This window comes from Barbatula barbatula, assembly GCF_947034865.1.
Source record: "Barbatula barbatula genome assembly, chromosome: 23".
In the NCBI taxonomy this organism is placed as follows: domain Eukaryota; kingdom Metazoa; phylum Chordata; class Actinopteri; order Cypriniformes; family Nemacheilidae; genus Barbatula; species Barbatula barbatula.
In genome coordinates, this window is record NC_136786.1 from 11,302,216 (window position 1) to 11,315,381 (window position 13,166).

The 13,166-nt window shown below is 40.9% G+C and overlaps 2 protein-coding genes across 3 annotated transcripts in view; both read right to left on the minus strand.

The window, feature by feature from the left end:
- The window catches only part of tmem108 (transmembrane protein 108), a 50,020-nt gene extending 49,349 nt beyond the window's left edge, over positions 1-671 (minus strand). Inside the window, exon 1 of one of the 2 annotated variants that reach the window (XM_079447718.1) lies at positions 376-671. The gene's annotated coding sequence lies outside the window, so the exon portion shown is untranslated. The remainder of the gene's footprint in view (positions 1-375) is intronic. The other variant, XM_079447719.1, reaches the window with a different exon arrangement.
- Positions 672-3,079: 2,408 nt separating this feature from the next.
- Positions 3,080-13,152, minus strand: topbp1 (DNA topoisomerase II binding protein 1). Its single transcript, XM_079487520.1, has 28 exons — positions 12,916-13,152; positions 12,474-12,562; positions 12,240-12,374; positions 11,867-12,010; positions 11,554-11,735; positions 11,275-11,468; positions 11,003-11,197; positions 10,292-10,455; positions 9,999-10,162; positions 9,591-9,841; positions 9,129-9,433; positions 8,882-9,054; positions 8,344-8,555; positions 7,758-8,080; positions 7,351-7,536; positions 7,165-7,280; positions 6,935-7,058; positions 6,382-6,546; positions 6,199-6,298; positions 5,795-5,990; positions 5,171-5,397; positions 4,947-5,080; positions 4,758-4,872; positions 4,502-4,665; positions 4,291-4,419; positions 3,893-3,982; positions 3,513-3,674; positions 3,080-3,343 (listed from the first exon to the last, which is right to left on the minus strand). Exons 1-28 carry the CDS (start codon positions 12,977-12,979, stop codon positions 3,206-3,208), a joined length of 4,641 nt encoding a protein of 1,546 aa, XP_079343646.1. The 5' UTR covers positions 12,980-13,152; the 3' UTR covers positions 3,080-3,205.
- Between the last annotated feature and the right edge of the window lie 14 nt (positions 13,153-13,166).

Sequence of the window (13,166 nt, forward strand, 5' to 3'; positions counted from 1 at the left end):
GAGAGAGAGAGAGAGAGAGAGAGAGAGAGAGAGAGAGAGAGAGAGAGAGAGAGAGAGGAGAGAGAGACGGAGAGAGAGAGAGAGAGAGAGAGAGAGAGAGAGGAGAGAGAGAGAGAGAGAGAGAGAGAGAGAGAGAGAGAGAGAATGATGCACAATGAAGCAAATGTTAATTCACGAGCAAGCAGTTATGATATGTCTCCATCGCCCATACCAGAGAAGCTAAAGCTAAACATGGCAATAACAGACGAACCTGCTTGAAACCTGCCTGACCGTTTCAAAAGACTTCTGTCACCTTTGTATATGCAAACTCAAGCGCAAATGTGCTCGTTGACCATTGAAAACATTGTTTTTATTTGAAAGAATTATGTGTCTTACCTGTGGATTCCGAAATCTCTTTCTTCCAGTCGTCAAAGCCGCGGAGGTCACCGGTCCGAGTCAAAGGCGCAACGCGCACATGCTGCTCGCGCTCAGACTGTCACATGAGCGGAGCGGTCAGTTCATCCCTCCCCAAATCTCTGTGGCCAGTCCCAGCCTCCCCGAAACACACAGGACGGCCCGTTAAGAGCACAGTTAAAGCATCAGACTGTTCATCGTGACTGCCAGGCAACAGGCTTGCTGCTGGGATTTGCATAGAAAGGCAATGATGCTGCGAGTCGGTCACTGACAGAGACTTAGACTGTATACGACCACAGAATATTAATGAGCACTGGGTGCTGCAACAGAGAGAGAGAGAGAGAGAGAGAGAGAGAGAGTATGTGGACTGGACTGAGAAGGTTTTATCCGTCAGGACTGGTTTAAATGGAATCGGATTTGGATGCCTGCTCGTCCCGAGACCAGCACATGTGAACGAAGATCAAGGATAAGAAATAAGATGATAAGATACTTTAAAAGGCTTGATATAGTTTCAGCAGTCGACCATGTTGCTGTGAAACTACACTACAGATTGTATAAAAAGCAATATATACGGTGTAAATAATAAATATTGATTTGAATTATAAATGAAATAAAAATATGTAACAAAAAAGAATTATTTTATCTGAAACATTCCATAAAATGTATCAAACATGTTATGTTTAATACATTTATTTATTTAAAATATATATTTTAAACATACATATGTTTTATTTCCATCTATACATTTTATATCAATTCTATTTATGTATATTTATTTCATATATACATGATCATTTTTAACATTGTTGAACAATTCTTAAGGTAATTCTCCTGGCTGTAGCACAATCCCTATTCGTACCTTACGGATATACATGAATATTTCCATGGCCTTAACCACATCCCCCACAAAACTCTACCCTTCCTCTTATTACAACCGCAAATTGACATCGCTATCAGATGGAGGTCCCAGCGGGGTGGGCTGTTCTCATTTGACCGAACTGGTCCCAATATTAGTCTTGTAGACGGAGAGCACAAAGGTCTTCACCCATAGTTTCAGAGCTGGATCTGGAGGAGATGAATCCCTCAGTGAGGGAGTACAATGGCAAAAAGTAAAGCAGCGTTTGGATGTCGAGCCACAAACAGGAATTTAAAATCAGACCTTTTCCTCCCCCCCACCTCATAATCACCCTCCCTCTGTGACAAAAGGGGGATCCAATTTTGTAATCCGATGGCTTTCAAACAGTGGTTTAACCCCAGTCTCTGTAGATGGCTGGTGGGAGGCTTAACCATGACCAGTGTAAATCACTTACAGGCCCATATAGGCCACTAGACTTCTGAAGCAAATCCAGTTCAGGCATTAAGTGTGTGAGACAGGAGGAATCCACAAACACTAGAATTAAAACAACAAATTCATATTCTGTTTCTTAGAGGGGAAGGGGAATTTATGTATAACAGACCATAAACACTACTAGTTTACGCAGAAATAAGTTATAACTTTGGTCCTAAATGTAAACATTGCTTATAGACCGCATTCATTGTTAGCTCTTGGACAAAATGTAAAATGCTCTTTAATTTGTAAGTCACTTTGGATAGAATCGTGTGCTAAATGAATGTGTGTAAATTACTCATTTACATCACATGAATGCTGCACTGCACCAACATCCTTTAATGCACTATTGTGCCTTCAATTCCAGCGAAATCAGCAATATTTACTTAATCTGTGTGGATCTATTGTATTGAAAATTCGAATGCTCTTATGTATAGACTCAAAGATTCATAGTCAAATAGATGGATTGTTGTAAAACTGGTAATACAACATATAGCTAAAGATACCGTATACTGTTACTGTCGTCGATTCCAAAAACATTTAGCTTGTAACAATCAAGTATGAATATGAAACAGTAATAACCACCTAAAATGGTTTTCTGTGCAGTTGTTGCCATTAGTAACTGTTGCTGTGGACACAGAAGTTGAATCCTGACGTCTATTTTGTGAGGAAGAATTACGCCAGTGGTCATATTCAAACAGTGAATCACTAAATGTATTAACTTCTAATACTCAATTCAATCTAATACTAATAAAACATAATTTATGACAGCACATTTATTTATAGCTCAAAAGGCTACACTAATGGAGCCTTGCATAACACAGGTAATGAGACAATACTCAGTTATAAGACGGAGTAGGAAACTGAGATAAAAGCTATTCAAAATGAAGCAAATCATTACAGGACACTGTATCCTGAACTACATTTACCTGTCGATAATTTTGTAGATTTTTTGAGACTTCATAGCGAAATGGAAGAGCATGTTAGGGATAGGGTCATCAAATATAAACAGCCAAATTAAATAGCGAAATACAACATCTCCTTATTGCACATTTACTTACTGTGTCATATCATGTTTTATAAATATTTCTGTCTAGGTCTGAGAAAACTAGACATTATCTTATGTTTGAGAGTGTATCAGAAACATGTTATATATTAATCAGCTTCTTTGTTTTGTTATGACTCATTGTTATTAGTAGTAAAGAACGCTCCCTCTGCAGGACGGAACCTGGTAGTACAACACAGAATCCCGAGATGTACGTTTGTCTCAAAAAACACAAAAAGACAAGCAAAATTTGCTAATCTACATGTGTTTAAATCTCATTTCTGATTCAACTGCAAGTGTATTTTTTTTCTTTTGTAAATTTAGTCCATGTTAGATAACTTTAGATTTGTAGATTTCATTTTTATTGACAATTTATCTACAAAATTGAATACAATGCACTTAAATAAACGATTACATTAAGAGCTTGGAATGGGCCTGTTTCATCGAACACGACTCTTCTTTAACATAGATATTTCTTCAGATGCTTTACGTTTGCGTGAAGATGTGTTGTGAACCTTCTCTGAATCTTCTGGGGCTACAGCGGAAAGGTAATAAGCCTCTATTGGTGGTGATGGCTCCTGAAAAAAACAGAAAACAGGCCCATTAATCTGGTGAGTTTATTAAATCTCATACGAGTTGCCTCGACAACCATTTCAAGTCTGAACACAACATGACATTACTGTGATCGAATTTCTGCTTTATTGTTTCACGTTAGTGTTTTAGTGTCTTTGATTTTCTCTCTCTCACCTGCATGAGATAATCAGCGATGTACTCCGGTTTAAGACATTTTACCCCATATGCAGCAGCCTCGCTCACATCCACCCTGACATCACCAGGCTTTAACCGACTAAAATCGACAAACAGGTGAGTGGTTTCTTTATACAGGGGAGGAGAAGGGTCGGTTAAAACCTACAACACAAGGAGAAAGTGTTAACGTCAAAAGAATTATACATGATAAAAGTGAATAAAAATTGTTTGTTATACGTATACAAATGCCTTTTCAATAAACACAGACCTGTGTAGTCCCAGATAACTCAATGCCGATATAATCTGGCACACATGATGTTATCTTGGATGTATTTAGCAATGTACAAAAAACAGGGTCTTAAAGATAGCAGATGACAGACCTTAGCCCCTCCGGACTGCAGCAGACGTCTGAATCCAGCCTCTCTGGCCTGGTCTATATTCAGCATCACAGTCCAACCCCCAAATGCTCCCTGCACATCAAAAAATAAATTCTCTTTATTTATCGGCTTTTATTCCTTTAATAAAAACAGCTAAATTAATAGAGAAAGGCAGTGTGAGAGAGGGGATATGTTTTATGTGTACTCCCACCCTCAAAACTTCCTGTGAGGTTACTAAGGGGTCACTCACATTTTATTTGCGTCTAACACAGCGCTCAGGAACGTATTTTTTTCAAAAGCGCAGTGTAAAACGCAGGGGTCTCTAGACATCTCCGGCATGTCATAGAAAAATGTGTTTTGTGTGGATGGCCCCTAACACGTCATTGTATATCGATGTGTACCTCCTTGTTGGTGCAGCCTTGCAGTGTTTTTCTCCATCGCATAGCTGCCAGTGCCAGTCTCTTCTGTTGAGAGTTGATGGAGGGGAGAGCATCCAGTATAGAACTGCTTCCCCACTCATAATGCTCCTCCTAACACACATACACACACAATGGGCATTGACACGAAAGGTCTAGAGTTCATACGAGGTTGTGACAGAAACACAGCACCCACCTGTATGAAGCGACCCTCTGAGCGGCAGGCCTCCAGGTACGAGCGGTGGAGGATCCATTTACCAGCTGCCATGGCCGCCAGATACTTCTCGTTCCTCAGGGGATAACCCACAATCACATGAGTGCAGCTGGGGTCGAAACTCTGTTTTTCCAGCACAACACCACCTACTCACACAAACACCTCAATATAAGGAAAAATTTAAATGATCCCAACATTGATTCAGATATATTTATTGTGAGAAATTTTGTGTGCTAACCAAGCTCTTCAATAAGATGGCTGTAGTCGATTCGTTCCTGTGGATTCAGTGAAGAAAGAAGAAACCGTGGTGGCTCTTCTTTGACATCCTCTTCACTCTCCTCTTCTAGCTCAATCTAGGCAGAAAACAGCTAATCAGATCACAGCTGCTCATTGTTTGATATTGATGTGTGGATGTACGTGTGTGTACCTGTGGAGGGAGTGCAGGTTTAGAAATAGGGAAAGCAATACTAGGGGCTTCAGGAGTTTTAGGGTTTTGGGTCATGTTGCCTCGGGGTGGGGTCACCTTAGGTCGGAGTTGCGCGTCTATGACTTCAAATGCAGCTTGGTGACAAAAGGCCAAAGGTCATATATTAAACATCTTTTACTTTCCTAAACACATAGCATATAATTTACTTCACATTTTCTTCTTACCCATTTCTACCAGTTCAGAGTCAGTCATGGAGTCTCGGGCGTGAGTAGTCTGGTAAGGGGGTGGTGGGATGAGAGCGAGGGGCTCAGAGTGCTGAGAGGGGCTGCCAGGCCACTGCCGGTTATCAGCTAATCGGGCTCGCTCCTCTCGTGCTGTCGGGTCGTCCCAAACGATCTGCTCGCTCTGAGACGGTTCGGTATTCAGGTCCACAGCCACCTGACGGGACATTCTGTGAGCACACAAACATAATATTGAGATCTATTTTAAATCTGGAAAATAGTCCTTCAAAATTAAAATTCTGTCATCGTTGATTCACCCTGTTGTCATTTTAAACCTGTGAGATTTTCTTTCTTCTGCAAAACAAAAAATATATTTTGAAAAATGTTGGTAACCAATAACCATTGGTCCCAATTCACTTCTATTGTATGGACAAGTGCAAGTTAATGTGGACCAACGGTTTTCTGTTACCAACATTTTTCAAACTATCTTCTTTTGTGTTCTGCAGAAGAAACACAGTCATACACGGTTGAAATGAGTAGAAAGAGTGTAAATGATTCCAAAATTTTCATTTGGAAGGTGAACTATGCCTCATACAGACGCATTGCCCATTTAAACTTTTTTTATACCGTAAAGCCTCCAGATTGCGGCTGCGTCGGCCCATTCGTCCCAGGCTGTCGGGGGTGTTGGGTGAGTCCAGCCCCCCTGAGCCAGCTCTTGTCAATCTTGTGGAACCTCGGCGACCGTTGGTCAGCTTTGTCGCAGACATGATTTCCTGAAGCTGCCTCTGAAGATTCTCCCTCATCTCTATTGTTTCTGTGAGATCTAAGACCAACAACGAGAGAGAGAGAGAGAGAGAGAGAGAGAGAGAGAGAGAGAGACAGAGAGAGAGAGAACTATAAACTTGACCAAAGATCAAAATCAGAGAGTATCTGGAAACCATAGTCTGTAGACAGGATTACACTACACCAATTTCAAAATCTAGACAGCAACTAAAGGTGAATTATTTAAGGAAACATCTTTGATGAATTACCTTGTCTGTCGTTGCTGGTTGGCTGTGGATTTTTGTCAGGTTCCCCCACACTGATTCGCTTCGGGGTGGTGATGTCTGTGATGTCATCCACTGGACCAAACTTTTAAATAAGAATCAGTACGGTTTCAAAACACCGCAACACAGGATTTGAAGGTAAAGATAGTGCAGTTGTAAATTCCTCACCCTGGTCTCATCATCTTCTATAAATGTTCTTAGTCTGGTGCGGGGAGTAGAAGGAGGCGGTGACCTCTGGGTGCAGTCTGCCATCTGACTCATGGTTAGGCTCATTTTAGGGTTGAAGGTGAAAGGGTAAAGAGACTCAGACACATGCTTCTGTTCATCAGCACACTATGGGATAGAAATATGTTTAAATGCAACAACATTGATTTTTGCTGCTACATGGATGTTTTTCTTTATGTTAAGGTTTTTTAGCCACGCATTTCTATTACTTGTATGATTATTAATAGATGATAATACACAAACAGCTATTATTTGTTTTCATAATATAATACAACATTTTCAGGAACAAATTATGTCTACTTAGGATATGAACACTTTGTTTTAATAATAGAAAATCTGATATTGTTGGATGTATATTATGTAAGGTCTTTATACACCTCAGAAGACATTTTATGTTATATTATATAACATAAACTCAGTTATGTATATTATATTGCATTTCTGTCAATAGATCACAAAATCACACATTGAACCTTTAAGATGTAAATGTACGTACAGCCTGAAGCCAGTGTTGAGACACTATGTGTATTCCCCTCTCTTTAACAGCTCTGTATTCTTTGGTGTTGTCTCCCACTTTACCCTGGTAGATGTAATGAGTGACCGAGTCATCACATGACCACCTTTAACAGAATTTTAAAACATCAGATTCCACCTGTTCAACTTCACACATCTACTGTTTGTCTTAACACTAAGCCTTATGAGATTTGAATTTAAGTTACAACATACCTGAAGTCTGCTCCCAGAGAAGCAGCCACTGCATTGAGTTCACTTTGTTTCTTGCTTAGTTTCTTACTCACACACACCACCACTCCAGTGAGAGGATCTACAGTCTTCTGCTCCGGCTGCAGGACACATGCACACACCTGTAAATATTATTTTTCTCTACCCGATTATTTGTATATGTGTGCGTACCTCAGAAATGGGCTCTTTTCCCAGTTGAGGACTGGCAGTCATGGCTGCAAGATTAGTCAAAAGACTGCGGTTGCTATTGGCAACGGCAGCTTTCAGGTTTCTTTCGATGACCTCAGAAAGAGGAGTCTCTTCTTTCTGACCATCCTGAGGTTTATTACCAGGAGTCTTTAAATGATCAAACACATCCTGCAATATACAATATTCCCATTTATAAAATAATGTTATATGTATATCTACAGAAATCATGCAATCGCATATTTGTTTAGTTATCCCAATAACCACTACTTTGTGGTTTAAATCCTTTCGGATTACTTGTTTTAATGGCATTTCTAGAAAAGGCTAGGCAAACTAAGTAAATATGTTCAGTGAACTTGGGCCGTTTCCATCTTCACCACACAGTTCCTCACCTTCGTGTTAAACGAAGGTCCAAAGAGCCGGTCTCTGCTCAGGAATCGTGAGGGAGTGTCTAAATGGAGGGAGGAGTCTTTCTGAAGTGCTCCTCTGGAGTCCTCCTGTCCTGGCGTCGCCACCTCTGCCTGGTGCTCTTCCCCCTGCTTCATTTTCCTGACTGCTGAACGGACGGCGTGGCTCTGAAATCGAGCCGTGTCAAGAGGGGTGATGGCTGTGCTGCTCTGTGGGCCCAGGAGAGGGAGCTCTGGGGAGCGCTGCTGGACACGCAGAGGTGCTGGGTCTCTTTGAGATGCTCCAACAAAACTATCCTCGGTTCTCTCTATAGAGAATCAAGCATTAGAGAAAAAACACAATATGAAAATGTGTTTGGGCACACAGTCAAACAGAATAAAACTGCATTTCAGCGTTACAAATTCCCATTGTTCCTTTTTTCCTATGTAGAAACTAGACAATCATGATAGCTATTCTATTTGTATGGTTAAAAGTGGCCAATATATGACAAGCATTACCAAATTCAAGCTTGGCTAGTTATAATAAGATGGATATTACGCACTAAAACTATTAATTTGAATTCTTACTGACCAGGAGAAGGTGGCATGTCAACCAGGTATCGTCCCTCATCAGCACGCTTTCCTGTTCTTGCGGACTCTAAAACCCAGCGAATCGTAACCGCAGGAAGACTCCATTTCTGGGCGGCCTGGTACTTTGTGCCGTCGGGTGTCTGTAATACCAAATGAGTGCTGGCCAGCATTCCCTTCCTCTGGTTAGCAGTTCGTACAAAATAATCCTGAACACTGCATAAAAATTAAGGAAAAGAAAAATAAATTTTGGACGGTAAAGAAATATTGACAATTCGCATCAATAAAATATTCTTAGATGAAGATTAAAAAAACATTCAGAATCTGACTCTTTGTGATGTGCATTGTTGGAAAAAATTATATGCAAATCTGATTTACTTCTGTTTCATTTAGTCCATTTGGACTTCGATTTGGATCCATGTCGCAAACTTCTATCTAGCAGGTCCAACTAGCAACACTCTTTTTTTTGTAGAACCAATAAAAAGCTAAAACTCAGTATCATTTACTTAAACCTGAAGTAGACAGACCTTCAGAAATCTCACCTGGCACCCAAGTATTTCGCTAGCTGAATGAGAGAATCTCTCTCTGCTCCAGTGAATTGACTGACAGACAGCACACAGTCTTTCAGAGGAGAGAACCCCTCTCTTATAGTCACCGGAGAAAACAGAGGGTGAGACGCTAGCGGCAACACACTCTGCTGCTCTACACACATGGCCTGTATACACAAACACATTTCAATACAGCTAAATAACAAACATAACCGAACATCTTGTTTATCCAGAAACTCACCAGCCAGGTATCCGTTGCGACCTCATCCACCGTGGCCTCCACGTCGCAGCCCAGCAGCGGCACAATGGCATAGTGCGCCACTGCTCTGGAGCGACCAACCAAAATCTTCCCAAAGTTTTCCATGATGAGCTCTGAGAGCTGGGCTTCTGTTTCAGCCCCAAAACCAACCAGGAGGAACCGTTTGCCTCTGAACAGGCCGCCCTCTGAGGCTTCACACAAAGTGGAGTCCTGTCTTGTAGCTGGAGGGTCTGGAAGCAGAGCGCTCTGCCTGTTGCTGGTGGTATTAGCGGCCTCAAGTAAATCCACTAAAGAAGGAAAGACAGTAATTAATTTGATTAGAAATCTATTCAATCAGGAACTTATTAAACTTTATTCATTAGCATTCATTTAATAATCCATCAAAAATGGCAGAACACATAATTTTTTGAGGACATAAATTGTAGTCTTTGTGAGAAAACTCACCCACAGTCTGGTCATTTTCCATGTACTGTGAGAGTAAATCTTCCTCAGCTCGGGCCTGTCGGGCCGGACTAGGGGCAGGAGGAGGAGCTACAGAGGGTCTGGGGGTGCGTGAGGCAGAACCGCGGGGGGCTGGCATATCAACAGCCGCTGGAGCAGGCGGCAGGAAAGAGGGATGAAAGTAGGCATCTTCTGAAAGCAAAGTACCATGGGAAAAACTCTCCAGCAGCCACTGTACCGTGACTATATGAGGCCTAAGGAGAAATGAACCACCATAAAAATTCTCCTTTACACCAGCCACATAAGTCTTTTCTAATCTGTGTGAAATATGCATCGGATGATTCATATGTGCTCCATTTGAGATTGAGATGAATTAAAAAATGTAATTGAAAAAGTGTCAATTAAAACTACCTGTGAGTAGCTTTCTCTAAGAAGACCTTGACCCCCTGATCTGGTTCCCCCATCACTATGTGTGTGAGTTCCTGGCTGGGCTGGTTGAAGTGCAGGCCTCCGGCAGAGTTCACCATCCGCCGTAGTTTCTCCAGTTTCTTTCCTGACAGCCCACACAAATATAGCTACAGGATAGAGAGAACAGCTCATTTCATCTTTTGTCTTAATATTTTTGCTTATATATAATCTGATGTTTATAATCTGCACCACATAATGTAGAGGGGAAAGTGATATTCTTGTTTTGCTAAATTAACCTTGCAGCCATCCAACAGGTCATCAATTCGACAAACGGTTACGTCGAATGAATCGATTGGATCGGGACCTTCTATGTGGCTCATTCCCACCGTAGTAAGGGCCGTTTCATTGACATTCATGCTGATATTGGAGATATAGCTCAGTCCCAAAAGTGAGGGACCCTCTACAAAAAAAACAGAAATATTGCAACATCACATTTTCATATTTTGTAATAACAAAATTCACACTCTAACTTTGATTGTAACATATAAACTTAAATACCAGTGTTTGTCCTACCATTACCATTGGGTGGCGCCCCGCCCCTCCAACTGCACCCCCCACCCACCTTGGAGGTCAAGTTTAATTGCATTATGTTATTTATCTTAAATACATGACGGCATGTCATTTCTGAAAAGAGTTGCTATTCTCCTCTGCTCTCCATATAGAGTTCCGCCCTGGAACGGGCCCAGTTTACACATTTGTGACTATTTCTCTGCAACTTCAAATTCAGATGACAGATTTCTAAATTTTGTCAAATGATTAAATATTATTTATTTAAAAAGTACTGTCTGCACCTCTACCACAAAATAAAAATAGAGACCGCGCCATATCCCGCCCCCCAAAGCTGTAAACCTAGTTGAAACACTGAATATTTTAACTTTTCATAATCCAAATATTGCCCTTTAAGCTTTAGTCAACATCATTAGTGCGTTAGTTTCCTTCCATCTCACCCTCTTTGTTCCTGGTGGGTCCCGTAGGTGTGGAGGTGTTGGGTCTGCCCAGTTTCTCCTCCGTTTTTTTCTTATCCCTGCGCTCCACAGTATATCTGCTCTCATCCTGACAGAAGCCTTTCTCTATGCTGTCAAACAGCCAGTGCAGGGATACGCAGTATACATTCCACTTACGGGCAAATTCATACTTCTGACCTGAAATCAGATACAAAACATTACATAACAGGATACCAGGACTGGCAGAGAGAAATGCTGACCGGTTTTCAGGTAACCTGTGGGTTCGCTGACAATGAGGTGAGTGCACTCGTTCATCTTGAGCTGCCCAGTGTAACGGCCTCCGTGCTGTTCACACAACCTCTGAACCTCTTTACGCTCGACAGTAGAGAGACCAGTCACACACACAGTACAGCCCTTCAGGACCGGACACTGATAATCTTCTATATTCAGCTCAGAGTGATGGAACACACTGAGAGAGGGACAAAGAATTTGATGGATTATTCATAGAAAGACCCAAAATATTTCATGCAACCATGTGGATGATTACGACTTGCCTATCTTGAGATTTTTCCCAGCATGCTTTCACCCAGCTGGGCAGTATGATGGGTTTTCCAAGGCTTGCAGCTACAAAATATTTCTTACTCCCTACCTCACCCGCCACTAAGTGGGTAACAGACACGTTAAGATCACGGTAAACCCGGCCACCCATAAGCTGAACAAGATCCATCACTTCACTCTACAGAGAAGAACAGGAGTTTAATTGATAATCGTACAGTTCAAACCATCGGTATAAATAACTAATTATTTATATCTATGGTTCAAAGTCTGTAACACTCAGAGAAAACATCAGCCATTCATTTTTCTCACCCGTGCCTCCTTGTCGAGGTTGGTGCATGAGATGGTGACATCAGCCATGGCCATGCTATAGACAGGCTGTTCTGCTTTAGGCACACATCTCTGTTTCTGCAGACAGAACAACACTACCAACGGGCTCACTATCCTGCATCCCAGCTGCAGAAACACGAAGGAGTGAAAATAAAATAAGAGATAACATTACAGTCAGACAAACACAATGGACGTCAAGATGGCATGATTATTTAATTCAGCTCAATGCTAAATCTATAAGTCACTTTATAATTCACGATCTTGTAAAAAACTGATAATTGTGGGACGCCACTATACTAATATAAGTAATGATCATTCTTAAAACAACAAAAACGATCCAGAAAACCAAACCCACCTTCCTGCAGTGCTCAAAGGCATTACTGGTGAAGTCACTTAAGACAAACAGGGACTTGTCATTGTGGTCGAGCTCTAGTGTTGTTTTCTCATCCAATGTCTGCACATATTTTTCAGACTGCAGTTCTACGATTGCCTAATAAACAACAGGATTTCAGAAAAGAATAAAAGATTGTGTGAGACATGCAGGTCAAGTCTGAAACATTACACGGATGATGCTATAATACATGATCACCTTATAGGCCTGTAGAGCCAGATCGGTCTTCTGTCCATTTTGTTCAACAAATTTCACAATGTATGCATCCTTGTTTTCTTTTGACATGACTAAAGAAAGAAAAATGTACATTGATAATAATGAAACATGTAAACACCTGCTAACCATCTGCATCTTGTTATGAGATGATATCATGTTATGTTTAGATGTCATGTAATACTGTCTGGGAATGGCTGTGTAATCTAACAGGTTTAAATTGATAGGGTAAATTAAAGTAATACAAAAACATGACATAAACTGCACATCCCTTCAGGTTGTTGTTGTAATCTTAATGCAAGACTAAAACAAGAAAATAAAGTGCCATACAAGATACGCAGTTCTAAAAGTTCTCAGTATTTTATCAATGCTATTTGTACCACTTTTAATAAATGTTTAAAGTAAATAACAAATAAAAAGGTCTTACCTCGCGACGGAATGAGATCCAATTGGTCGTAAGCTGAGGAATGCTTAAAAAGACGTTCTAACATTTACCCTTCATCTCAACTTAGTTTCATCAACCCTGCAACCATAGACCAAAAACCAACTCTGACATAAAACAATATCAATGCATGAACTGCTCTGTCTGTATTTTCTTCACCGAGTCTGTTGTTTTCCAGTCATTCGCGCCATCAGCTCTGAAAACAACTTCCGCTTGACGTCTGATTCGTTTTTCTT

Bases quoted from the DNA above. Each gene is read 5' to 3' on its own strand.
- topbp1 (XM_079487520.1), bottom strand. From the start codon at position 12,979: ATGTTAGAACGTCTTTTTAAGCATTCCTCAGCTTACGACCAATTGGAT. The intron at 11,736-11,866 runs GTGAGAAAAATG...TCTTCTCTGTAG, and splicing joins ACCTCGACAAGGAGGCACGG to AGTGAAGTGATGGATCTTGT. The intron at 3,983-4,290 runs GTACACATCGAT...TTTGATGTGCAG, and splicing joins AAGGCTGCACCAACAAGGAG to GGAGCATTTGGGGGTTGGAC.